At 38.4% G+C, this 25,167-nt stretch overlaps 1 protein-coding gene across 12 annotated transcripts in view; it reads left to right on the forward strand.

The window, feature by feature from the left end:
- The window catches only part of rap1gapa (RAP1 GTPase activating protein a), a 112,242-nt gene that overhangs the window by 60,097 nt on the left and 26,978 nt on the right, over nt 1-25,167 (forward strand). For 8 of the 12 annotated variants that reach the window (XM_057858032.1, XM_057857950.1, XM_057857959.1 and 5 more), the window contains 9 exons: nt 3,496-3,589; nt 15,254-15,289; nt 15,858-15,905; nt 16,145-16,183; nt 16,262-16,456; nt 18,868-18,971; nt 19,297-19,375; nt 19,463-19,516; nt 24,029-24,112. In XM_057858032.1, the coding sequence (XP_057714015.1) occupies nt 15,272-15,289; nt 15,858-15,905; nt 16,145-16,183; nt 16,262-16,456; nt 18,868-18,971; nt 19,297-19,375; nt 19,463-19,516; nt 24,029-24,112 (621 nt within the window). In that variant the 5' untranslated portion in view covers nt 3,496-3,589; nt 15,254-15,271. Of the gene's footprint in view, nt 1-3,495; nt 3,590-6,424; nt 13,700-15,253; nt 15,290-15,857; nt 15,906-16,144; nt 16,184-16,261; nt 16,457-18,867; nt 18,972-19,296; nt 19,376-19,462; nt 19,517-24,028; nt 24,113-25,167 lie in introns of those variants that run through there. The other 4 variants (XM_057858036.1, XM_057857967.1, XM_057858016.1 and 1 more) reach the window with 2 other exon arrangements.

Raw genomic sequence — 25,167 nt, forward strand, 5'->3', positions numbered from 1 at the left:
TTATGCCGTGTTGTTAGCTCTTTGGCTGCCATTGATGGCAATTGACGTCCAATCCTTTGTAACTGGGAGTGCTGGCAGTTAACTTTCCGTCCAAGTGGATTGGATGTCTATTGTCATTAATGAGTGTTTTTCTTTTTCTTTTACCAACTACCAAAACAGATGTTCTTTGAATATCATTAATATACAGTACTTGGGCTGGCATTGAGTTAGTTAATTAAAGTTTGCTTTGTGATATTAACCTTGCTGTATGCTGAAGCCTTTATACATAACATTTGAAGGTTTATGTCTTCTCTCAGTTCATAAGCAGAACTCCCACTTGTTGTATAACAGCCTGCTGTGTTAAAGATTTATCTTCCTCAGTCACCTGTATTCTGAGGAGTAGCTTGTTTTATTTATATCTCAGTAAGTCGCTGATGAGAGGACGTAGTTTGTGCTCTTCCATACAGTAGTGCTTACAATGATTTGTTTTTAGGGTTGTCCTTTGTGGCTCATCGATTTATTGAATGTGAATAGCAGCACACGAGGTTTGTCAGTGGCCAATCGGATCCACATGAACAGTAATTAAAATTGCCACAGTGCGTGGACTAAACAACGAGATGACTGGAGCTCCATGCTGCTCAATCGACAGCTCTGCGTGTTTGAGACGGACTGAATCAATGGCACCAATTGAAAGCCCACTGTACAAATTGTGCTGTTGTCAGTGGAGCACCGGGTATTGAATGGTGGTTCTGTGGGGACGAAGCCATCATAGTGGAAATTGAAAGTAGAGCAAAGGATGCATGACAATGGCATCGCTCAATTGTGACGGGAAATTGTGTGACTCTCACAAGTTGGAGCCCATCAGAGAGAAACGTGGCATTATACTGTGTTTGTATCTAATGGGAATCAGGTTGTTTAGAGCAAGCAATGAATAAGTCATACGTTAAAATTACGAATGCAATAAATCAGCTTCAGATATGTGAAAGCAAGAAAGCAAGAAATCCGATTCCAATTCTGAACCGGTTCCTAGTTTTTCGAGGCCTCGACATCACAATGAAAAAGCCTTAACGATCCCTTTAACGATTCCTAAAGACGCATATTGCGTCGTGACGTGTCTTTTTGTCTAGACGCATAAAACTAGCTTGACGCCAAGAACCACTCGCTCCAAAGTTTGGCTACATTTCACCAGGAAAGAGGGTGAAAATGAAAGGTTATGAGGGTTTAGCACGAGCATTGCAGCCGTAAACATAACAATGACAGCACATAGATTCTAACGCTAGAAATTGTGTCTTCACTTCACGAGGAAAAATTACAACAAAGCGACTTGCAGTCATTGCAAGGTGGAGATAACTGCATCGGGAGGGAATACGACTACACTGTCCTCACCGAGACGCTAAGGCTCAGTCCTGGCTAAACAGCTAGCTAAACTCCCAAATGACGATGCAGAAGACGTTGGTATAATTTGCTGACTTTTATTCAACCATCACTTGAAGAGTGAAACTGAAAATAAAAATGAAACAAATCAATTTCGTCCCCAATAACCAACAGGTTTGCATCAACGTTAATCAGCGATGATTAGCTGCTAATACAATTATAACACAAACGGTTAGCATGCATTCGCTAGCATTAGCACATCGTTCAAACCACTACACAACTGGATTCAAGTGTCCGATCGCGAGTGGAAACACACAACAACAACACAAAAGATGATACATACAGGCGTTGCCTCTGTAGATATTTTACAAACACTAACAAAGAACATACTGTAGGCTCGTAGCAGTGTTTCCCTCTCTCACTAACTCGCTCACTCGCTTGGATGCAGCACTTCTTCTTCACGTGTAAGTGCGCTCTTCTTCACGTGAGCGCTTTCTTCTTCGCGTGAGGAAGCGCAAGGGCGCCCCCACTTGAGCGTGAAAGCGCCATAAAAACTAAAAGGCATGCATTTCAATATGATGGTAAATAATACACTTTAACTGTTAAAGTGTATTATTTCCCCAAACTACGGCCCACGGGCCGGATACGGCCGGATACGGCCCGCCTCCACATTTGCTCCGGCTCCCTGAACAATACCAGAGAGCATTTTGAAATTTTTTTTTTTCTTTTTCCCAATAGTGTTATTTATTTCCTAGCGTTTTTCTGTGAAGAACTCAGAAAGGGTTATTTGGTTATTATCTGTTTAATTAATAGTGTTATTATTATATTATATTATATTATATTATATTATATTATATTATATTATATTATATTATATTATATTATATTATATTATTATTTTTATTTTATTTACTGGGCGGCACGGTGGCTGAGTGGTTAGCACGTCTGCCTCACAGTTCTGAGATCAAGGGTTCAATCCCGGGCTTCGGCCTTCCTGTGTGGAGTTTGCATGTTCTCCCCGTGCCTGCGTGGGTTTCCTCCGGGAACTCCGGTTTCCTCCCACATCCCAAAAACATGCATGGTAGGCTGATTGAACACTCTAAATTGTCCGTAGGTATGAGTGTGTGCGTGAATGGTTGTATGTCTCCTTGTGCCCTGCGATTGGCTGGCAACCAGTTCAGGGTGTCCCCTGCCTACTGCCCGTAGTTAGCTGGGATAGGCTCCAGCACCTCCGCGACCCTCGTGAGGAAAAGCGGCATGGAAAATGAATGAATGAATGAATGAATTTTATTTACTTTTGTTCCATGAAGAATCCAGAAAGGGTTATTTGAATGTGGCTTCCTGAAAAACAATAATTTTTAACATTTAGGCACTCCTGCAATCGTCACACTTTTTCTGTTACAAACTGACCCCGGCCCCTCATCAGGGAAGGGAAAAGTTATGTGGCCCTCACAGGAAAAAGTTTGGGGACCCCTGCTTTAACACGTAAAGCCAAAGGCAGAACAACGACCTTTATGACAATATATACCAATATTTTTTATTTCTATTAGAAAAATGTTTCAGTATAATGTTACACAATCTTGTGCATTTGCCACTTATTGCCACAGTTAACATTGAGGCTTTGGGCCTCTTTTGACCTCGTTGTGAGTTTGTAAGGTTGTGACTTCTGATTAAACAAACTAGATGCCAATCAAAACGTTTGTTCTTCTTTTTCCCCAAATTAGAATCGATAAGAGAATTGATAAAGAATCGAATCGTTAAGCAATATCGATAATGGAATCGGAATTGTAAAAATCGTATCAATTCCCATCCCAAGTCTTGAAAGAATTGTTCCATTTCATTTCTCATGCATGTTCATGTGTCATTTAGAAGTCACGAGAGCGGGCAATTGAATCCACAACCTACTGGGTTGGGAAGCGACTACTCTACCAATGAGCCACACCTGCCAACAATATATTTTTTTGGTGTAAATGAACCTTTCGTTATCTATTTTCTGTTGTGAAATCTGTATGGTGAAGTATCCCACTCTATCTTTTGGTTCAAGAAAACCAAATAAATCCCTTATAAGACGGAGCAATGTATTCTCAGTTGACCTTAAGTGGAGCTGACCGACTGTTCTTTTGTGTATCGTCTTGATCGTAGGAAACATGATGGGAGTGAGCCCAGAATTTGTGCCTCACTAGAACCCCCGCTGGTCCAACCAAATCTCCCGTACAACACCGTGCTGACCCAAAAGGTAGGTCGCTTTTCCATGCAAATAATACATTTCTGCTACAGTGGTGCCTTGACATATGAGTGAATCAATTTACAAACAACAAATCAATTTGATCAACGCAAATGAAAAAAAAAAAAAACCTGTTACCAGTCTGTAGCGACACAAAAGTTGTCCAAATCGTCTCCTTTAAATCAGATTAACTGTCAGAGGATCATCAACACGAATGTGGAACAACTGGTTCCAAATTCTCTTTTAATCCCTCTGGCTTCCCGGCACCCTCCTGAGAGCACGTTGCTCACGTAAGCCCCTTTCCAAAGTTGGAGGGACCTTATGAAAGCAATCCAAGACAAATGAGCTGAGCTCTCTTCACTCTCGGCGTTCCCAAAATATCCCAGGCGCTTCTCCCACGCCAGTCACTGCTTATTAAAGATAAGATGTTCTGTCTGGCAGCAGAACCATCAGGAAATGGATCTGATTGCTAGTGTGACGCTTGAAATAATAAACAGACTGGCGTGTCAAAATTATATTTGTGTACAGTAATTACAGTGCCTTGCAAAAGTATTCGGCCCCCTTGAACCTTGCAACCTTTCACCACATTTCAGGCTTCAAACATAAAGATATAAAATTTTAACTTTTTGTCAAGAATCAACAACAAGTGGGACACAATCGTGAAGTGGAACAAAATTTATTGGATAATTTAAACTTTTTTAACAAATAAAAAACTGAAAAGTGGGGCGTGCAATATTATTCGGCCCCCTTGCGTTAATACTTTGTAGCGCCACCTTTTGCTCCAATTACAGCTGCAAGTCGCTTGGGGTATGTTTCTATCAGTTTTGCACATCGAGAGACTGACATTCTTGCCCATTCTTCCTTGCAAAACAGCTCGAGCTCAGTGAGGTTGGATGGAGAGTGTTTGTGAACAGCAGTCTTCAGCTCTTTCCACAGATTCTCGATTGGATTCAGGTCTGGACCTTGACTTGGCCATTCTAACACCTGGATACGTTTATTTTTGAACCATTCCATTGTAGATTTGGCTTTATGTTTTGGATCATTGTCCTGTTGGAAGATAAATCTCCGTCCCAGTCTCAGGTCTTGTGCAGATACCAACAGGTTTTCTTCCAGAATGTTCCTGTATTTGGCTGCATCCATCTTCCCGTCAATTTTAACCATCTTCCCTGTCCCTGCTGAAGAAAAGCAGGCCCAAACCATGATGCTGCCACCACCATGTTTGACAGTGGGGATGGTGTGTTCAGGGTGATGAGCTGTGTTGCTTTTACGCCAACCAGTTCAATTTTGGTTTCATCTGACCAGAGCACCTTTTTCCACATGTTTGATGTGTCTCCCAGGTGGCTTGTGGCAAACTTTAAATGAGACTTTTTATGGATGTCTTTGAGAAATAGCTTTCTTCTTGCCACTCTTCCATAAAGGCCAGATTTGTGCAGTGTACGACTGATTGTTGTCCTATGGACAGACTCTCCCACCTCAGCTGTAGATCTTTGCAGTTCATCCAGAGTGATCATGGGCCTCTTGGCTGCATCTCTGATCAGTTTTCTCCTTGTTTGAGAAGAAAGTTTGGAAGGACGGCCGGGTCTTGGTAGATTTGCAGTGGTGTGATGCTCCTTCCATTTCAATATGATGGCTTGCACAGTGCTCCTTGAGATGTTTAAAGCTTGGGAAATCTTTTTGTATCCAAATCCGGCTTTAAACTTCTCCACAACAGTATCTCGGACCTGCCTGGTGTGTTCCTTGGTTTTCATAATGCTCTCTGCACTTTAAACAGAACCCTGAGACTATCACAGAGCAGGTGCATTTATACGGAGACTTGATTACACACAGGTGGATTCTATTTATCATCATCGGTCATTTAGGACAACATTGGATCATTCAGAGATCCTCACTGAACTTCTGGAGTGAGTTTGCTGCACTGAAAGTAAAGGGGCCGAATAATATTGCACGCCCCACTTTTCAGTTTTTTATTTGTTAAAAAAGTTTAAATTATCCAATAAATGTTGTTCCACTTGACGATTGTGTCCCACTGGTTGTTGATTCTTGACCAAAAAATTAAATTTCATATCTTTATGTTTGAAGCCTGAAATGTGGCGAAAGGTTGCAAGATTCAAGGGGGCCGAATACTTTTGCACGGCACTGTATAGTCTTCGTGTCGTCTTATCCAACTCTGTGTGGTGGGAGAAGAAGAGGGAAATTGTTATTGAAAACACCTATTGACAGCAATGGACGTCCAATCCATTTCAAGTAGAAAGGGCTGGATGCCGTCAACGACAGCCAAAGAGTAAAATATATGCTGCAATATGTACAAAAGTACATTTTGTGCATGAAAGTGTTAAGATGTTGCTCAGAACTGCATGTAAGTAAAAGTCAATAATGACTCATCCATTATTGAGTTGGACAACTTTTTGTTTCAGGCCTAAACAGGGTTTAGAGATATGAAATCAGTTCAGTTTGCAACCATGTGCGAAACACAAAACACTCTTGTATCCCTTGGAAATCAATGGAAATGCCATCAATCAGTAACAGGTCCGACCGTAAAAATGATAAATGGTTGTTGATGGAGAAAATTTGGACTCCAGTTATAAAAGTTACACAAAGAAAGTTATGAAAACATACAGTAATTGAACCATTGAATAGAATTATACATAACTCAACCAATTCTGTTGCATTCGTTTGAATCTTTCGGAAATGTTTTGTTTTCGACCTTTATTCATGTATAGTTTCTTATAATTATTTCATATACAGCACAATGAATTGTTTACATTTTTGTTTCATATATTTAAGTGGAGTGCTAATATTAAAACTAATGTTACAGGACCATTGTTTATTCCAAAACATCCGTTTTCCATTATATTATAACTTTATTCTTGTGTATCTATAATGTTTATACTTTATTCTTGCAAAATTGCATATTTCCTCTTTTTAAATTTTTCTAAAATGATTGGCATGATTTTAAGTGGTTTCCTCATAATATTACAAATTTTTCATTTAGGAATTTTGAGGGTTAAGTTGATAATCGTTTTTCTGTATTTTTATTCTTATTCTTATTCTCATAGGTTACAAATGTATGTTGTCAACTTTGAATTTTCTGTCTCTTGGCGTAATTTTTCGGGATATGGTTTTCCATTTTTAGTCTCAGATAATGGTCAGGCTTTTTCTTCTCTTTAACCCTTAATATTTGGACTTTACTCTTGTAGATTTGAGGGCTATTTTTCCCTCAGTGACTATACTCATGCATTTTTTTGGGTATAATTCTCATAATATTCATTTTTATTTCTAGAAAATGATCTTTTTAATTCTTAATATTACAGCATTACAACAGTCTTACAACTTCAGAAATATAACCTCTTATTTTTGATGATTACCAATACTGTACGTTTCTGGACTACAATGTTAGTTATGATGTTGCTACAAATTCCAAAGTTTTGGGCAGTCTTCATTCAAATTGTTGTGTGTGCTTTTCCGTCCATGCACATGTTTATTAATGCTTTGATGTGAGTTTCCATTCTTGCCCAAAGAATGGGAGCACCCAGCTGAAATTCAATACAAATGATGCTGTAGCAAAAAGAAACCTTTGCTGTTAAATGATACTTAAGATTTGACCTCTCAGATACACACATACTGAATATTGATTTGATAATAATATGCATTGACTGCAACATCACTTTAATCAGAGTGTACTGCAAACCAGGCCAATCTGCAATTAACCTCGGCGGATTTTACGGTTGTTCCATAGGTCCTCGTTACTCGCATTTCCTGGTGACAAACTCATTAAAAGCAACGTGCTTAGCATGGCAAGATGAAATTATCCTCTCCTTGAACATTTACACGGATAAAAACAGTCAATTAGCGTGGTGACAAAGATGATCTTCTCTGCAGTTGTGCTTGGATGGAAAAAAGCCTGAATCGCATGGCGTGAGCAGAGAAACCTAAAATAAGCAGTCACATTTCACGAGGTCAACGGCATCTAAAACACAGTATCAATGTCTTGGCTTCAAGTCATAATAATAATCCCTTTAGCTAAACCTAATGATCAGTCTCAGCCGTCTTTTGAGAATTGCACACCTGTTTTATTCTGGTTAATTTTGTGCCAGAAATGGAATTGGTTTTTTTGCAGTTGCACTTAGAATTCATCATGATTAGGCCAGATTACAAGGACACTGGCTTGATTTACATGACAATTTACCAACTATTCCACATTATTTGTGATGATGGCAACATTTTTTTTTTGGATGCAATGGCTGACACTGACAATGATAGACGTCCATTACACTTTGGCTGGGAGCACCGGCAGTGATTATGCGTGTTTCAGCTCCCAATTAAAATGGAGTGGATGTCTATCGCCGTAATGGTGGTGAAGGGGTTAAATTGCTTCAGCTACAGGCCCGTTTTTGTGAGATATGAGCAAAAATCTAACATGATTGCAAACTTCTCCACTTGATAGCGGCATCAAAGTTATTCCTCCATCACTTCACATTGGTTTGTTTGTAGTGGAAGAACAATACTATTTGGTGGCGTTGCTAAACCATTAACTCTCTCAGTGCCAAATTAAGTTATTTGCTGGCAGCAATGTACACCCAATTCATTTGAACTGGGAGGGCTGTATGTGAATGATTATATTTCAGTGCCATTGATGGTATTAGACGTCTAATCCATTTCAACTGAGGGAGCTGCCCTCCAAGTTGAAATGGTAATGAATGATTTACGTAATAATGAAATTTATATTTTATATAGGCGGCACGATGGGGCCTGCGACCGAGTGATAGTCCAGGTTCATTTATGGTTCATATTTGGAAATGGGAGCAATTTCTTCCATGAATGCTCAAGAGGTAGCCAATGGCGTTGCGAATTCTTTTATGAATGCTGGCCCATTTTTGAGCCAGTAGCATTCTGTGTTGCGCCATGAATGTTGAAGTAGCTGTCAATGGCGTTACAAGTTGCGCTATAAACTCCTCCTACCTCTTGGCAGAGTGGTTAGCACGTCTGCTTCACAGTTTAAGGGTTCAATCCCAGGCTCAGGCCTTCCTGCGTTGAGTTTCCGTGTTCTCCCTTTCCTGTGTGGGTTTTCTCCGGGTACTCTGTTTCCTCCTACATCCCAAAAACATGCATGGAAGGCTGATTAAACACCCTAAATCAGGGATGGGCAAACTGGTCCTCAAGGGCTGTAGTGGGTCTTGGTCTTTGTTCCAACTGGTCAAGCACAGACAGTTTAACCAATGAGGTTTCTGCTGAAACAAGAAGCACGTGACTGCAATCAGTTGATTGTGCTTGCAAGACACCAGATTGGTGAAAAGGTTTCCTCTTGATGGGTTGGAACGGAAACCCGCACCTGCTGCGGCCCTTCGGGGAATAGTTTGCCTACCCCTGCTCTAAATTGTCCCTATGTGTGTGTGAATTATTCTTCACGTCCTATTACCCTGGGATTTGTTACAGTCCACGAATGCGGAATACAAGATTGGACCCAAGAGCAGAAAACAACTGAGGGGATGGTTCAAGGGTTTATTAACACAACCAAAACAAAAACACGCGATCGCAGAAAAAGGGAGAATAACAAAAGGGGTCCGTGACAAGAGGTCGAAGGGGATCTAATAACACTAAACTAGGCATTGGGCAGCAAGCCAATAAGATAGCAAAAATAATCACACGCAATACCTGCACAAAGTAGAGGAATCACCAAATGAAAAAAAAAGCTGACAAACAAACTAGTAAATCCAATGAGCCTCGAAAGTACAAGTGTTGAATGGCGATCAGCAGGCAAATATCTCGGCACAGTTGTCTTGGATCGCCGGTGTTATACACTAATGTTGATTAGCTTGAATTAACTGCAAGTGCGATGTCAGGAACGCCCACACCGCCGGCTCTGTAACAGAACAAAATCTAATCAGCAGCAAAATGTGACAGGATTGTCTGACAACCGATTTAGGGTCAATCCAACCCACTGCCATAGTTAGTTGTGAGCCAGTGTTGTCACAGATTACTTGACAAAGTAATTTGATTACTGATTACGCCTAAAAAAAAAAGTCATCTCATTACTTTACTGATTACTTTATTATTAAAGTAACTAAGTTACTTTAAAAGTAATTTATCAGTTTCTTTTTCCCAAATTTTCTCCCTTTGCTGCCTCAAAATAAGAGTCATTGCCTGTCATCGGATGTAATTGACTTTCTGATGATTTGAATCTAAAGGAGAAGATCAAGAATTTTTCACATAAGGCTTAATCTTTAGCGTTAGCGGAGGTTTGATTAGTCGATGGAGTTGATTTCAACCACCTTTGACTTGTGCTAGTTTAGCCGCTCCAGAGCCCTGAAACTAACAAATAACTGAAAAACTGCATGGAATTGGCTCCACCGTCTAATTAAACACCCGCTTACTCGAAGATTAAGCCTAATGTCAAAAATTCTGAACTTCGGGTTAGGGTTTAGGGGTTACCAGCATATCAGTGCCAATGTAAAACAATGCAAATTGATCATAATAATAGCCAACAACACACTAATTAATTGCACAGTGCAATAAACTCAAAGGTGGGGGCGGGCGCAGATGCTTGCGCACAACCCAAAAGTACGCCGAACACACTCGCGGTCAATTTGGCCACAAAACGTGGCTGCAACTTAGCACTTTACACTCAATCGGACTTAGAAACACATCTCAAAGATGCTAGACGAACAAGTCACCTCATGGCATAAATGTGGAACACAACTATGATGTAAACAATGCTTACCAACTTGGAGTGATGTCTACCCGGCATTGCAACGGCAAAGCTACGAAACGGCTGCCCATGTAGGGGGTCCAGCCTATTGCTGGAACCCTCCAGACTGAAGGAAAAATACTCAAGTTCATTCATGGATGTACACAGATCAACATTCCCTCGCACATCTCAAAAGGTTGGCTGAACTCGGCTCGAATGTGCACCCGCGTTGGCACATGCCTTTCTCAGTACCAAAACACTCGTCACGCGTGTGACTCGAGACCAGGGGTGAAAGTGGGCCAGAACGGTCAGGAACGCAGTTCTGGTATCGACCCTTCTCACATGACGTCACAACCACGCCCCCGCGCCATATTGTCCGTCCACTCGTCACTGTTTATGCATTACCGCTACGTAAATTCCTCCTATTATGGCGTGTTTTTCTGCTCGTTAACATTAATAATCAAAATGGTGAAGGCGTGTGTGGCGGTCGGTTGCAATAACAGAGAAGATAGACGGAGAGACTTGAAGTTCTACCGGATTCCGAGAGACCCGGAGAGGAGAGCGAGATGGGCTGCTGCAATTCGACGAGAAAACTGGGCTCCAAACGATTACCACAGATTATGTAGTAGTCATTTTATATCTGGTAAGATGCATTTAATATATATTTAGAGGGTTTTGGGCTGACAACCACAATTAAGATCATTGCTAGGCTAATCGCCGACAACATACACTCAGACGTTGTGAATGAACTACCTGAAAATATATAATTATAAGGGGATAATAAGACAGTTGTCATACAATTAATTTACAATTTCACTATTGAGGTCAAAAGCCAAAAAATAAATTCAACTAGGGACAATCTGGAGTAGTGCTATCGCACTTCATATTTATTACATATTATATATGTATGTAGTGAGAGTGCTATCGCTAAACCATATAAACATTAAAAGCCCTAGCTCCATTGACAAATGTCATGAAATACATTAGACTTGACAGTGGATGTTAGCCAGAACAAAAGATTTTGAATTGAAAATTTCGTAACTCACCTTCCCGAGCACAAGATAGATTCCTGCCGAATTTTCGTGGACGAGGACCTGTTTCACCCAACCAGCAACGAAGTATTTATAAGCCTCCAAGCTCTTAAAGTTTTTCAAACTTTCGTGAGAATAGGCTGATTTTATGTGGACAAGATAGTTGTAAATATCAGGGTAGCAGATGTCAGGCAGAGACGGCGAAGACAGCGTGTCGAAAAACATCGATTTAGGCATCAAATATGGGTCTGGCAAATGGATAAACTGAAGCTTTTCCACATAACGCCTTTTATGCAACGCATCCAATGAGTTTACAGCGTCAGATAACACCGGGGCTTCCATGAATTGCTCTATAAATTGCACGACTAATTGAAACCATTGAGAATAGGGCTAAAAAATGATGGACAATATGGCGGCCGGATACAGCGACACGTCATTTTGTGACGTAGGTGAGTAAGGTCTATAAGATTCAGGGCCAGAATGCAGTTCCGGTATAAGATTCAGGGCCGAAATGCTGTTCCGGTCTAAGATTCAGGGCCGGAATGCTGTTTCGGTACACTGTGCTTTGATTCCGAAAATATGATGTCAACTGTCAAAATGCTATGTAAAAAAAAAAAAAAAAAAAATGCTAAGCTGCCACACATGCATTTCATCTCCAAGAAGAAAACAATCTACCAACATCAGATTTGCATACACAAATATTAACAACAAGCATAATAAAGTGCTTGTATAGCGTAATCCGTTTCCACCAATATTTATTATTTATTTTATTCCACGGACGGCATGGAGGTTTCCCCAGCTGCTGCAGTTATTTGATGAGTCACGTCAATGTGCGACTGCACGCAGCAAAGCAAAACGCCTGGACTCATTTATCCGTTCAATTGGCTGACATACTGACATGTGATCAGCATAGATAGTTAGCTCACATTGGTTCATATGTGCATGTTTTCTGGAACAGCACAAAAAAAAAAGGTTGTTGAATTGATGCGACAAAAAAGGGCTATGCAACATAAAATGAATCAAATCTTTAGCAACGAAAGAGTTGAGAAGGCTTAGTTATCATATTTAGTTTTATTTGCTCTGATGGGGAGGTTCGGAACATCTTAGCTGTCAATGTGCACTTTGGACTTATATTTGTTCATTTATGTTAGGCTACTTATTCATTTCCTTATGATTTAAAAAAGTCAATGTTTGCGCGATCTTCTAAATATATTCCATTTCACTCTGCATAATATAAGTCATTTGTACTATTTTTTCTGAATATACAGTATGTTACTTATATGTTTATTATTAAAAATAATAATAATAATAATAAATGAAAAACTTCAATTTTAATATACATCCTATGTTCTTAAGTAGTTAAAATTGAGATTTGGCATTTAGTGTGTGAGGAAATGAGGGAAAATAAAAATTAGGAGATGAGGCTGGGTTGTTGCTGTTTTTGTCAACTTTTATTTTGCGAAAAAAACAAAACAAAACAAAAAAAACGAAAGAAAAACATTTTTTAAATAAATAACATTTCTGGCTCAGTGGCGACCTTCATGTCATGAGTTCCAGCAAGAAATTCTAGCCACTTTCACCCCTGCTCGAGACCAAAACAGGAAGTAAATGTGAGTGGTTACCATGGAAACGAACACGTAGCGGGCACCTTTCTAGCATTTTCTATTCAAAATGCTGTTCGTAAATGACTACAGTACTCCTCATTCTACATACATTATGATGCAATAACAAATAGTAACGCACAGACACTAAGGAAACTAACTTTAATCAGATTACTGGTTTGGAAAAACAAACGCGTTAGATTGCTCTATACTGAAGAAAGTAATCAGATTACAGTAGTAACAACACTGTTCTTATCATTGAGTAAGTGTGACTTTTTTTCTTTTAAAACTTCATGGTGAGGGTATTTATAACACTGGTGCTTACAAAACAAACCCCCCACTTCTGGTGTCAGTTGGTGGACAGGAACTCACAGGTGCAATTCAATGTCTTATTTGTTCTCTAAACATTCAAAAGTGACACATTAAGTCCCAACCTGTTGTATTTACATTACTGGTTGTATTGCGTTCTCAATGTTTAGACAGGAAGTAATGGCTCTACCTGAGTAGGTGATTGTATCAGTTTTATGAAGAGAGAAGCTCCACCTCTATAGTTGAAGTAGGAGTGGGCGCTGACTTGAGTTAGTTGGCAGTCAGCAGCTCAGATGAGGCGCCATCAGAACCTAGGAGCTTCTAAGGATCTACTAGAATGACACATGTCGATGAGTGCACTGAGCCAGGAAGGGTCACAGTCTGGTAGAAAGGTCGCTTTCACTAGCACGTCCAGCGTGTTTCATGAAATATGGCTAAAAATCCCAACATTTCATCTGCAATGGTGACTCGGGCTCACTGGAGCAAACCAAGACATGTAAGTCAATTTACAAGTACTACAGTTGGAATTCAGCCCTGCAGTCTCGGCACAAACTGGAATTTGAGTGGCACCTCACAGTTGCTGATCTAATCAAAGCTCGAAGATGTTTTTATGTTAAAGGTGTTTCTTTTGCAAGCAAAATTCAGTGAGGTGAGAAGGCAAATCCAAATGAGCATCTTGACTTACACTATGAGACTCATGCTGCAGTCCGCCAGTGAGGTGGATACGCAGTAACTCTAATCTCAAACATGGTTGGAGGCGGCATTTATTTACTTTCAGGGTTTGCGGCAGACAATTGTTTGCACATGGTGGAGGACTTTAGGTGTACTCACACTGAAAGCGATCACGCAATCACTTTGTACACAAACGCTTTTACTAGCTGAACTGACCTGCCTTTACTCCACATGTACATTTTTAAGTGTTTGCATTTGAAATGTTGGAAGTTTGTACAATTCAGATAAACCTAAATCGGCGAATTTTTTTAGTTGTGCGCCTCACAAAAAAAAAACAGGAAATGGTGAACAGCTTTCTATAAGATGTTTTTGGTGACTCTTTTTCTGCTTGTGTTAATTACTGTGTTTTGATAAAATAATATGAAGTACGATTTTTCTTACGAAAAAAAAACACTTAATTTGCACTTAATTGCAATTTTGTTCTTTTCATTAACTTGAGATACCAAGTGTTTTGAGATATGTACGTGTTCATGGAGAGATAAAACACACAAGTCTTAGGTCCGGACAATAAATAAACTTTATGAATTTATTTGAGTTTTTATTGCAAATGTAAAAAATATATACATTTGAGTTTTTTTTTTGTTTTTTTTTTTTGCCAAAAAGGAAATCAATTATTCAATAGATTATATCATGAGAGTTTGTTCCTTTGTGTAATTATTATGATGTATTTGGGGGCAGACAGCAAAAATGGGGAGCGATAAAAACATATTTATGACAGAAGTTTTGCAGTTTGTTACTTTCATTCGACATTTAAGATGATCTTTTAAACTTTATTAGTTTTTCTTATTGTCATCTTTCAAAAGTGTAGAGAGAGAAAAAAAATCAGGAAGAAAAAAAATCATAAATCAGAATTTTGAGAAAAAAAAGACATTTTATTTTTTAGGCTATATGGCCCCTACCTTAATTAGTGCTATTTTTACAAAGGTGATGAGTGTTGAGTTGCAAGTGTGACGAAATTTAACTTGTAATTTAAGGCACCTCTGTAGTCCCTGACATGGTGCTGACATGATTATTTTTTAATGTTGTTTCAAACTTATAATTCATTCCCCACTAGTCGTTTCCTCACCAGTCATTAGCACATTTTGACTGATTTTTCATGACACGCATCTCCCATCTCCCAAATGGTGCATGGCTTCCATTTAGCTGTAGTTGTGCATCAGAAAAATTGCTCCAAGCATAAAATTCGCAGTGAAGCACCATCAGAGCCTCCTTCGCCCCTCGCATCATTGACGAGCCAGTTTAATTACGGATTCTAATTGACAAATATACAATGTTAAAGAGTTTTAATAAGCCAAAACATTTCCTTTCCTCTCTCCAGACTGCAGATTTATTTGAAATGATTGAAAAGATGCAGGTAAGGCGACACTGCGCCCACTCTCCATTTTGTTAATCATCCCTGCAACTAACACGGCATCGGCGAGCCCCCCCCACCCTCCTAATCCCTCTTGAATTCTGCTTGTTCCTATGGAAGATTACTTTGCTTTATTAACATCGTTGGTCACTCCACAGTAAGCTTTTTTAAAATCTGAACTCACAAACCCTCCGTTGGTCTCTGAAGGCTTCCTAGCGATGCTTGTTGAAATCAGACAATTTGGCTCGTCAAATGTAAAGTTTTGAAATATCGCTTATCTTGTTCTGCGCATACTGTATGTCAGTTCATGTTTGCAATCAGATGATTGCTCTATGTGCTAACAGGATGTTCTATCACCCAAATGTTTGCTCTGCAGTGTCCGAAACTACTCTGTTTGCTCTACCTCACTTTTTTGTTTGTTTGTTTTGTGCTTTTTTTCCCTTTTGTACACGACACATCCTTGGAGAAAAACCGTCTTGTCATTTCATTTCATTTTAGTATCACTTTACTGTTTGAATTGAGCTTGATAAATGACTGCGGCCCGTCTGTTTTGTTCTTCTTCATGTGGCAGGGGAACAGGATGGATGAGCAGAGATGCACCTTCCCACCTCCGCTCAAGGTAGGACTCTCCATGCGCACAGCGGGATATTAATCAAAGTAGCTCATCCTTTGCTTGGCATCATATTACTAGTGCATTAAGTCTTGGAGTCATTTTTCACTCCGTTTTTCCAATTCATCATCCTTTTGTCTAAAGTGCAAGCATTATTAACCTGCAGTTTTACTCAATAACAATGAATAATGAATTCATATTTATTCTTGTTTTTATCTTCATGATAAACCTTGGATTACGAACCAAAGACCGAGGAGGACTATATTCCATACCCAAGTGTCCATGAGGTAGGATGTTTGTTCATGTGTTACCTTCTTCATCTTCGATTTACGTATCTTAAAAAAGCTGTTTTGGTGCTACTGTAGGTCTTGGGAAGGCAAAGCCCCTTTCCTCTCATCCTTCTGCCACAATTTGGCGGTTACTGGATTGAGGGAACCAATCACGAGTTGAGTAAAAATGTGGACTCGTTGGAGCTGCTGCAGACTTTGTCCTCGGACACCCGCACAAAGCTGGAATGTAACACGACAGCGTCGCTCTATCGCAAACACTTCCTGGCCAAGGTTTGTCAATTTGGTTATCACTTAACCATGGGTGTCTGTTTCAGGAACTAAAACTCTCAGAAATGCTTTGTGCTGTCAATGACAAGTTCATTATATAATATGTCATATCTTGTAAATTTTAACTTTTTATGTCTGTTCTTAATTGATATAAAAAACATAGATAAAATGAAGCCCAAATTGTGTTGAATTCAAGTTTTCTCTTTTGTAAGCCCATTTTCAATGTGTTTCTTGCCAAAATCTTTTGAGCTGAAACTTCATATGTCTGCATGACTACAGTCATAAAAAGCACAACTGAAGACTTGGCAGTCAATAATCTTTAACAAAAATGAGGCAGAACTCAAGTAATTCCTCTTTTCAATCTTCTTCATTCATCAAATTTACATTGTCAAGCAAAAATTACTGCCAAGTCATGCACACCAGAAGGAATCACAATTAACTCATTGGCTGCCATTAACAATGATAGAATCCAATCCATTTTGACTGTGAGGGCTGGCAGAGAGCTGAATTTACTTTTGCCCCATAAAAAAAAAATCTAATAATAAGCAGCAACTATGTGGTAGTATTTTTAACTAATGCAATACAATCAGTGTTGTTAATAACGGCGTTAGAATATAATGGCGTTACTAACAGCGTTATTTTCTTCAGTAGTGAGTAATCTAATTAATTTTTTCTTATCATGGCAGCGCCGTACCGTTACTGAGGCGGGGAAGGCGTGCGTTACTATGTTGGTTGACTGACGCGAGAAAAGTCTGAGAAAGACGGACTCAAGGAGACGAGAGAGCAGAGCAGGAGTGGGAAGGAGGCAAGGGCGAGTGACGCCGTTGCAAACGTGATGGTACTATGCTAGGTGGCTCCAAAAATACCTGACTGTAGCCGATAGCCTACAAACTACGCCGACATGATGCTTTGGTAGATATCACATATATATAAAACTAGATGCAAATGACAGACACGGCGGCATTAGCAGCATGTATAATAAAGAACTAGATGCGTTAGTACACAGCCGCCATCTTAAAGCAGTAGACTTGTCAGGAAGGCTCTGTTTTAGAGAACCTTCCTAGCGAACCTAAGTAACTTTTTATCTAAAATGCCCCAAACGGGCAAAATCTTGACTTAAATCTATCTTTAAATGATGAAATAGTTTTAAAACTTACACATGTCAAAAGTGGAGGGAAGAGAAGTAATGAAATAACGGGAGCAATTTTAACAACTTTAACGGTTGATTCACAACAGTAAATGACTTCCACACAGAGCAAAGGTTACTATCTAGTTATCACAATATCCGCAATACCCCTGTGTCTAGTTAAGTTTAGGGTAAGGAATTGGGCCAGGGCCAACTGTCCCAAAAAACCCTTTAAACTTCACATTGAGTGACCTTTTTTTTTTCCCTTCTTTTTTGGGGGGACAACATGAAAATTATCACCAGTTACAGTACTTTGCCAAGTAACTAATTACACTTACATTCAGGTAACTGAGCTACTAACACAATTACTTTTTGGGAGAAGTAATTTGTAACTGTAATTACTTTTTTAAAGTAAGAATAACAACACTGAGTATAATAATACTCAAAAGCATATATTCTTTATCCTCGGCAGAAAATTGATAAATATTACTGCTGCTTACTTACAGTGTATACAGTAGATGTGATTGTTTACACTTTATGTGCTCATTCACTGTCCTTGACGGCAATTGGCGTCCAGTCCAGTCTATACCATTCCAACTAAATCGTCAAAGATTGGACCTCAGCGGCAGCCAATGGTTATCCCTTTTATTACCTTATGATGCAAAGACTTTTATGTATCTTTTTATGTAAGTTTTGGACTATAGGGTGCACCTGACTATCTGACAAACCCACCAAATTTTCACTAGAAAATGGTACATGAACATATATATAAACCACAGTGGTCTATAAAATTCAGGGTTCAAAATGGGGGGAATATTAGCGGTTTATAGCGAATGATTGCTGCCCTACCCTAGCAGTTCAAATGGATTGGACTTCTATCACCGTCAATGGTAGCCAATGAGATAATGACATTTCCATTCATTTCAATGAAGAAAGCTAATTTAAAATATGACTGTTTTAGGAATAAATACACCTCATATCTCCAGGCACCGCTGAATGGAAATACTCATCAATATGTAGCAGCTTCATTCCACAAGACAATGAAGAAAATTATCCTCACTGAGGATTCGACAATCAATTTCACTTTGTGCTCATTACACTAATGTAGTGAATAAGCAATTATCTGACAGCAAGCGGTCTCATTGTGCAATTTTCATGCCATTGTGAGGATACATGAATCCCCAACACCTGTTCTTGTGAGCACATAATATAAACAAATTGGACGTGTATGTGTATCTTAGCATGAATACTGTAAAGTAACGGCCGTTCCCTTGCACTGTGCCCTCAGGAACACTTTAATTACTATTCAACAGACTGTGCCCTTGGACATCTGGTGTTCTCTTTAAAGTACGACGTGATTGGTGACCAGGAGCATCTCCGACTGATGCTTAGGTAACGCAAACACACCACAGTTAAACCGGTCAGAACAGAAGAATCCAATCAGTTGCCTAAAATGTTCAGTATTGAGTGCGTCAACACAGGACAACGCTATCACAAAAGTCATAAAGCATGAGAGAGTGTCAACAGAACTGTTATTTCCACAGTAGGGCAACAGATGGACTATTTAGGCCAGCGAGTGGGTGGAGGGAGCGAGAGCGGAAGGGCGGGGAAGTTTGATAATGGGTCGTAGCGGATCCTCTCTGTGCCATCTGATAGATTCTGAGAAATGTTGCATCACACTTCATTTCTGTGAGGATTGTTTTTCTGACTTGACCAGGACCAAACAAAAAACCTACCATGATGTGATCCCCATCTCCTGCCTGACTGAGTTTCCCAACATTGTCCAAATGGCAAAGGTAAGGCTAGAGTTATAGCCAGAATGGAACACACTCACATGCAAATTACATCAGTATATATGAAATGTCCTATTTTTTTCTCCCAAGCTGGTTTGTGAGGAAGTCAACGTGGACCGCTTCTTTCCAGTGCTGTATCCGAAAGTAAGTTCAATATTTTTGAATGCTTCAAGTCTCTGCAAATTAGAAACAAGATGCTGATCTTTCAATAAGGAGAAGCTCAAAGTGTGTTGTGATGGTGGAGCGGCTCAGCGGACCCGCTGCTCGGAAGGGAAAGAAACTAGAGTACCAGAAGTCAAGTCTCCAAACACAAGCAGCTACAATAGAAAAAAACACGAGAAATAGAAGCTCAAATTTTTGCTAGTGGTTTTTAAACAAAGCAACTGTCCCTAGGATGATTATGAGACTATGATTGTAAATCTTCGGTTCAACTCATAACAACGGAATGAAAATCTGCAGTTGGTAATAAGACAAGATCACCGATTCGCTAATTTCACTGTCAATCAAAAAGGGATTCAGCCTCAGACAGATCATGCAATCATCATGCAGAGCGTCCGGGCCAGCCGAGCTCTGCCAACTGCCCATATACCCCCAGAGACCCACAGCATCCGATGGGCCAGCCTTTAGCCAGTGACTCTTCTCGTTTCGCTGTAGTGGAACAATGCAACTCTGGAGGCGCACAGCCTCCACACTGTTAAAAGGACTGTGAAGCTGCGTAAATGAATGAAAAGCAAACCTCATTGTAACCAGTGATAAAAAGCTAATTCCGAACAAGTTGAATGTGTAGTAGTGTATATTTAGTCAATGGCACGTACACACAGCAGTATGCGTTTGATCTTATTTTATGACATTTTGGGGGAATCTGAGCTTCCGTTGCAGTCTTACAGCAATCGCCTCTGCGTTTATCATATTTTGCTCCTCCTTAAATCACCCCTTAAAAGCAGTTTTTCCCCACTCTACGTACTCATGTAATCACCACCACTTTGTGCTTTATTTTCTGTATAATCATCTGTATTTTTGTAGATTTTAAAAATGAATACTACTCTTTTATGGAATAACATTTATTTTAGCTTCCTCAACAGTTCTATTGGCATTGTCATGCCTGAGAGCTGCTTTTTCCCTCCTCTGATACAGTACGCATCACCCTGTTCGCACGACTGGGAAGCTTTGTACCAGGGCTCAGAAGTAAAAAAAAAAACAATATATTACATTTTGGTCAACAAATTAACAATAGCCATAACACATATATCTTAAGAATAAAATAGCAAGTGAAACAAAACAAGAAATCACAGAAAACAAATCATGAATTGACTCGTGATATTGTTTTTTGTTGTTTAATAAAATCATGATTTGTTTCATCTTAAGTTCAACTGTTTACTCAAATGAAATTTGTTTTCTGAAATATGGATTTTTTTCAGCTTTTGTTATTTTGTTTTCTGGAATATGGTTTTCACTTCTCAGCCCCTATAGCCTCGGTCAGGAAGCTAATAAACGCCAGCATCAGCTACTTGACAAACTGTCAAAAAGGCTAGAACTAAGCGAAAAATAGCATAACAATGCTCACTATCCAAAAAGTTTGCTAGATTGAACCATTTCATTTCTGAAACTAGCAAAACTATTGCCCCTATGTTATATGTTTTACACATGGTGAGCGTTTTCCTCCTTAAGAGATGTTAAGCTTTTTCTCCATGGTTAGCACCTATCAAAAAGAAAATGCTTCGCATCCATAAAATTCTAAATATTGGTGCTATTGGTCTGGTAAAGGTCGGATATTATTATTATTATTTTATTATTACTATTCTTCTTGTTCATCTTCTTATTATTATTATTAGGTTGTGATATCCGCAGAAATGTTGGTGTTCATTGCTAACAGTTTTCAGATTGTATTTGATGTTAAGCTTTTTTACGTAAAATATTTTTCGACTGTCCTTCTGGAACACTCTAGAAAATGGGACGAAATTATATTCCATTTTACACCATGAGTTGTGATGTTATTCTACATACATCTGTAATATAAGACATTGCATTTCGCGAGAAAATGATGCATATGCTTGAGAAATTACCGTATTTTTCAGACTGTAAGTCGCACCTGAGTATAAGTCGCACCAGCCATAAAATGCCCAACAAAGAGAAAAAAACCATATAAATCGCGCCGGAGTATAAGTCGCATTTTTGGGGGAAATTTACTTGATACAATCCAACACATAGAACAGATATGTCATCTTGAAAGGCAACTTAAAGATACAATAGAGAACAACATGCTGAAATAGTGGACAGTGTGATAATATTACATGATGCATGAACAACGAAATGCGAATGTGGCCGGTATGTTAATGTAACATAGCTATTAAGAGTTATTCAGATAATTATAGCATAAAAAAATGCTTACAAGTTTACCAAACCATCAGTGTCACTCCAAAACAGCCAAATAACATGTGAAATTATATAATAATGTGTTAATAATTTTACAGATAAGTCACACCCTCAGCCAAACTATGACAAAAAAAACGACTTATAGTCCGAAAAATACGGTACACAAAGTTTTTTAAAATGAGACTATGATATCATGTCAAGTCAAGCTGTTCTCTCCTTCACTGTCACAAGCTCAACATTCAAATGCCATATCTACGACCCAGGGGCGTAGGTTTGCATAGGGACGATAGGGACATAACACTACCAATTTTTCAGGATTCTCAAATTGTCCCCACCAACTTTTAAGCAACCTTTTTTATTCTACGATGCGTTCAGTTATAAAGGTAATTTAGACTGTCTTCACATGTGCTGTAAAGATAGAATTGACCCGACCATAATTAAGTGAAATATTTTCATTATGTTCAGACTTACATTTACCCTTTTTACACTGGCTGATTGTGCACGTACGTTTGATTGGCTGATGACTTGCATTTACTTAAAATGTATTTCTTTATTTTCTACATTATTTATTTTAAAAATGTTATTTGCAACCTATGCAGGCATTTTTTCCAAATAAACACACAGTAATCATAATCTAGGTAAAATGTTTTTATTTTTTGTTGAGTTTGGCTGAGCTTGTGGACAAAAGCAGTATTGTTTTACCTGAAGGAAGGCTCAATTTTTATATTTGTTATACTCTAAGAAGTTTTTTCAGTTATATTTAACTTATTTATTTAGACACACAATGTTGAGTGGTCTTAAGACAAATGTTTTTTGTTTTTTTTTGCATTCCCGGATAGTTAAGTGATTATAAACAAGCTTGTATTTATTGTTGTGTGTTAATATAATTTATGTTCAAATATTGCAATTTTTGAAAGCAAGGGCCTGAATCAAACGTTGTACCATCTGAACCAATACATGTGAAAGTTAGTATAAGTAAATACAGATTTATTTCGCGTCGATCATTTAGCTTTCCAATTCAGTAGGTTCATATTCGTGAGAAATGTAGTCCTCACCCCCTTCACCCAATCTGTTTGGTCTCATTATGTCCCATCCCCAGCAAAAAGTGTACATTTTATTTATTTTTATTTTTTTATTTAATCTTTATTTTATCAGGCAGTCTTATTGAGATTATTACCGGTATCTCTTTAACAAGAGAGGCCTGAGCACGAAGGCCTGATATTCATAAATATCAGACAACACAAAATACACTAATGGAAACGTTTACAATAATCAGTAAAAACATCAGACCAAAGAGATTTAAAATCACCTAGATTAACGATTGACCGTAGTTTAAGAGTAGATTGCAATTCGTTCCACTTAAGAGGAGCATAATACAGTAGCTAAAGCCGGTTCTGCCAACATTAGTGCGTGTGATTGGAATGTTTCGGGTTAAGTAGTTAGTTGATCGTGTTTTGTAGTTACTGGATTTGAAGGACAGGAGAGATGTGAGGTAGTTAGGACGTTTGCACAGTAAAGCCTTATAGATGAACAACATGAGGTGTATATTTCTTCTTGACCGTAGTGAAGTGAAGACCATCCAACGTTTTGATAAAGGGTGCAATGATGGGTGCAGCAATTCTCATTGGTGATGAAAGGTAGTGCACTGTGATAGACCGGGTTCAACTGATGTAGAGTTGTTGGAGCTGCATGACAATACAGGATGTCCCCATAATCAAGAACAGAAACAAAAGAAGATAACACAATGGTTTTTCAGTTAGAAGTTGACATACAGCCTTTGATTCTATACAGGAAGCTAAGTTTGAATTTAAGTTTACGGATTAGATGATGAATATGGGTTTTGAATAAATTACTGTCAATCCAAATTCGTAATATTTGTATGAGTCAGTGAGAATAATTTAGGTACCATTTAGGGGTTTGATTCCGGGTAAGTCATTGTCAGTAATGGTGGAAGTGGAGAAAACCATGTATTTAGTTCTTTCAGCATTTAAAACTTATCTTTGGTTATGAAGAGATATTTGTAAAGAATCAAAAGGCAGGTTCATGCAGGTTATGCTGTTATATCGTCCCTACAAATATTGAGACCAAAACTACGGCCTTGCTACGACCTGGAAGAATGGATTGTAATTTGTCTATTCATATGCCTACACACAACTTCTGTATATATTTGAGCTGTGAAAATTTAAGCACAATCTTAAAGTAACATCTGAAGAATATTTCTGAACAAATTTCAGAATTCACCTTACAGTGTCTTTATGGTGTTTCTTGATGCTCTTATTTCAGGCCTCGCAACTTATTGTCACCTTTGATGAGCATGTCATAAGCAACAACTTCAAGTTTGGGGTCATTTATCAGAAATTTGGCCAGGTAAGAGATTAACCCTTTAATGCAAAATTTAAGATTTTTTATTATTTTTATTTTTTTTACCCTTGCAGGCACTCATTGAATCCATTGTCTGCCATTGACAGCGCTAGACATCCAGTTCATTTGGAATGGATTGAAACTGAAACATGAACGTTGACAGCGAGTCTTCCCGGTTTAAATGAATTTGACGTCTATTTTTGTCAATGGCAGGCAATAAATTAAATACTATGAAAAAAAGAATAGACTTTTAAAGTGTTACTTGGGGCAGTAACCAATGTGTATTTCTGTTTTTATTCATTTTAATTACATTAACTCAGTTTTCATCAACTTTGTATTAATTAATAAGTTTATTCATTATTAGGAAAAAAGTTTATTAAAAAATTCATTAATGATGAATGGTTAAAAAAAAAGTTATGATAATGGCTAATATTTAAGTTTTTTTTTTTTTTAAATGCCCCAACACAGTCACTTCTGCTATAAAGGGTTAAATGTCGACTTTTAAATGTGACTACTGTCGCTGAAAGGGTTCATCTTGAATTTAACCCTATATTGCCAAATGTATCACATTTAATACACTTAAAATTTAATGATTTTGAGACTAATTCAGAATTTTGACATTTCTTTTTGGAAAAAAAAAAAAAAATGATGGATGCAAGTCAACACATGCATCTGCAGGTTCCATGAAAAAAACATACAGGATTTAGCAATGGTTATAGATATCTGAGCGCTTATTACACATATTCATTTTGTCTTTTCTTTATAATTAAAAAAAAAAAGGCTTCATTGGTATCTTATTTTTCAAATTTTGGGATTCTCTGATAACTGCTTCATATTGCTGGCATTAAAGGGTTAAATGAACTCATTCTGCAGTTTTAATTGATTAAACCTATTGGTGACCGACTGGAAATTCTCAGTAATATAATATCAAGTTTATTAGAGTATATGGAAACTACATAAAAGCCCACTTTGAAGTATTTCTGTGACATCATTACAAGATCATTTACCACTGGGATCTTTTTTACTCGTTTTCACATGCCACATGTGTATGAAGATATTAA

The sequence above is a fragment of the Corythoichthys intestinalis genome, chromosome 2, assembly GCF_030265065.1.
Source record: "Corythoichthys intestinalis isolate RoL2023-P3 chromosome 2, ASM3026506v1, whole genome shotgun sequence".
In the NCBI taxonomy this organism is placed as follows: Eukaryota; Metazoa; Chordata; class Actinopteri; order Syngnathiformes; family Syngnathidae; genus Corythoichthys; species Corythoichthys intestinalis.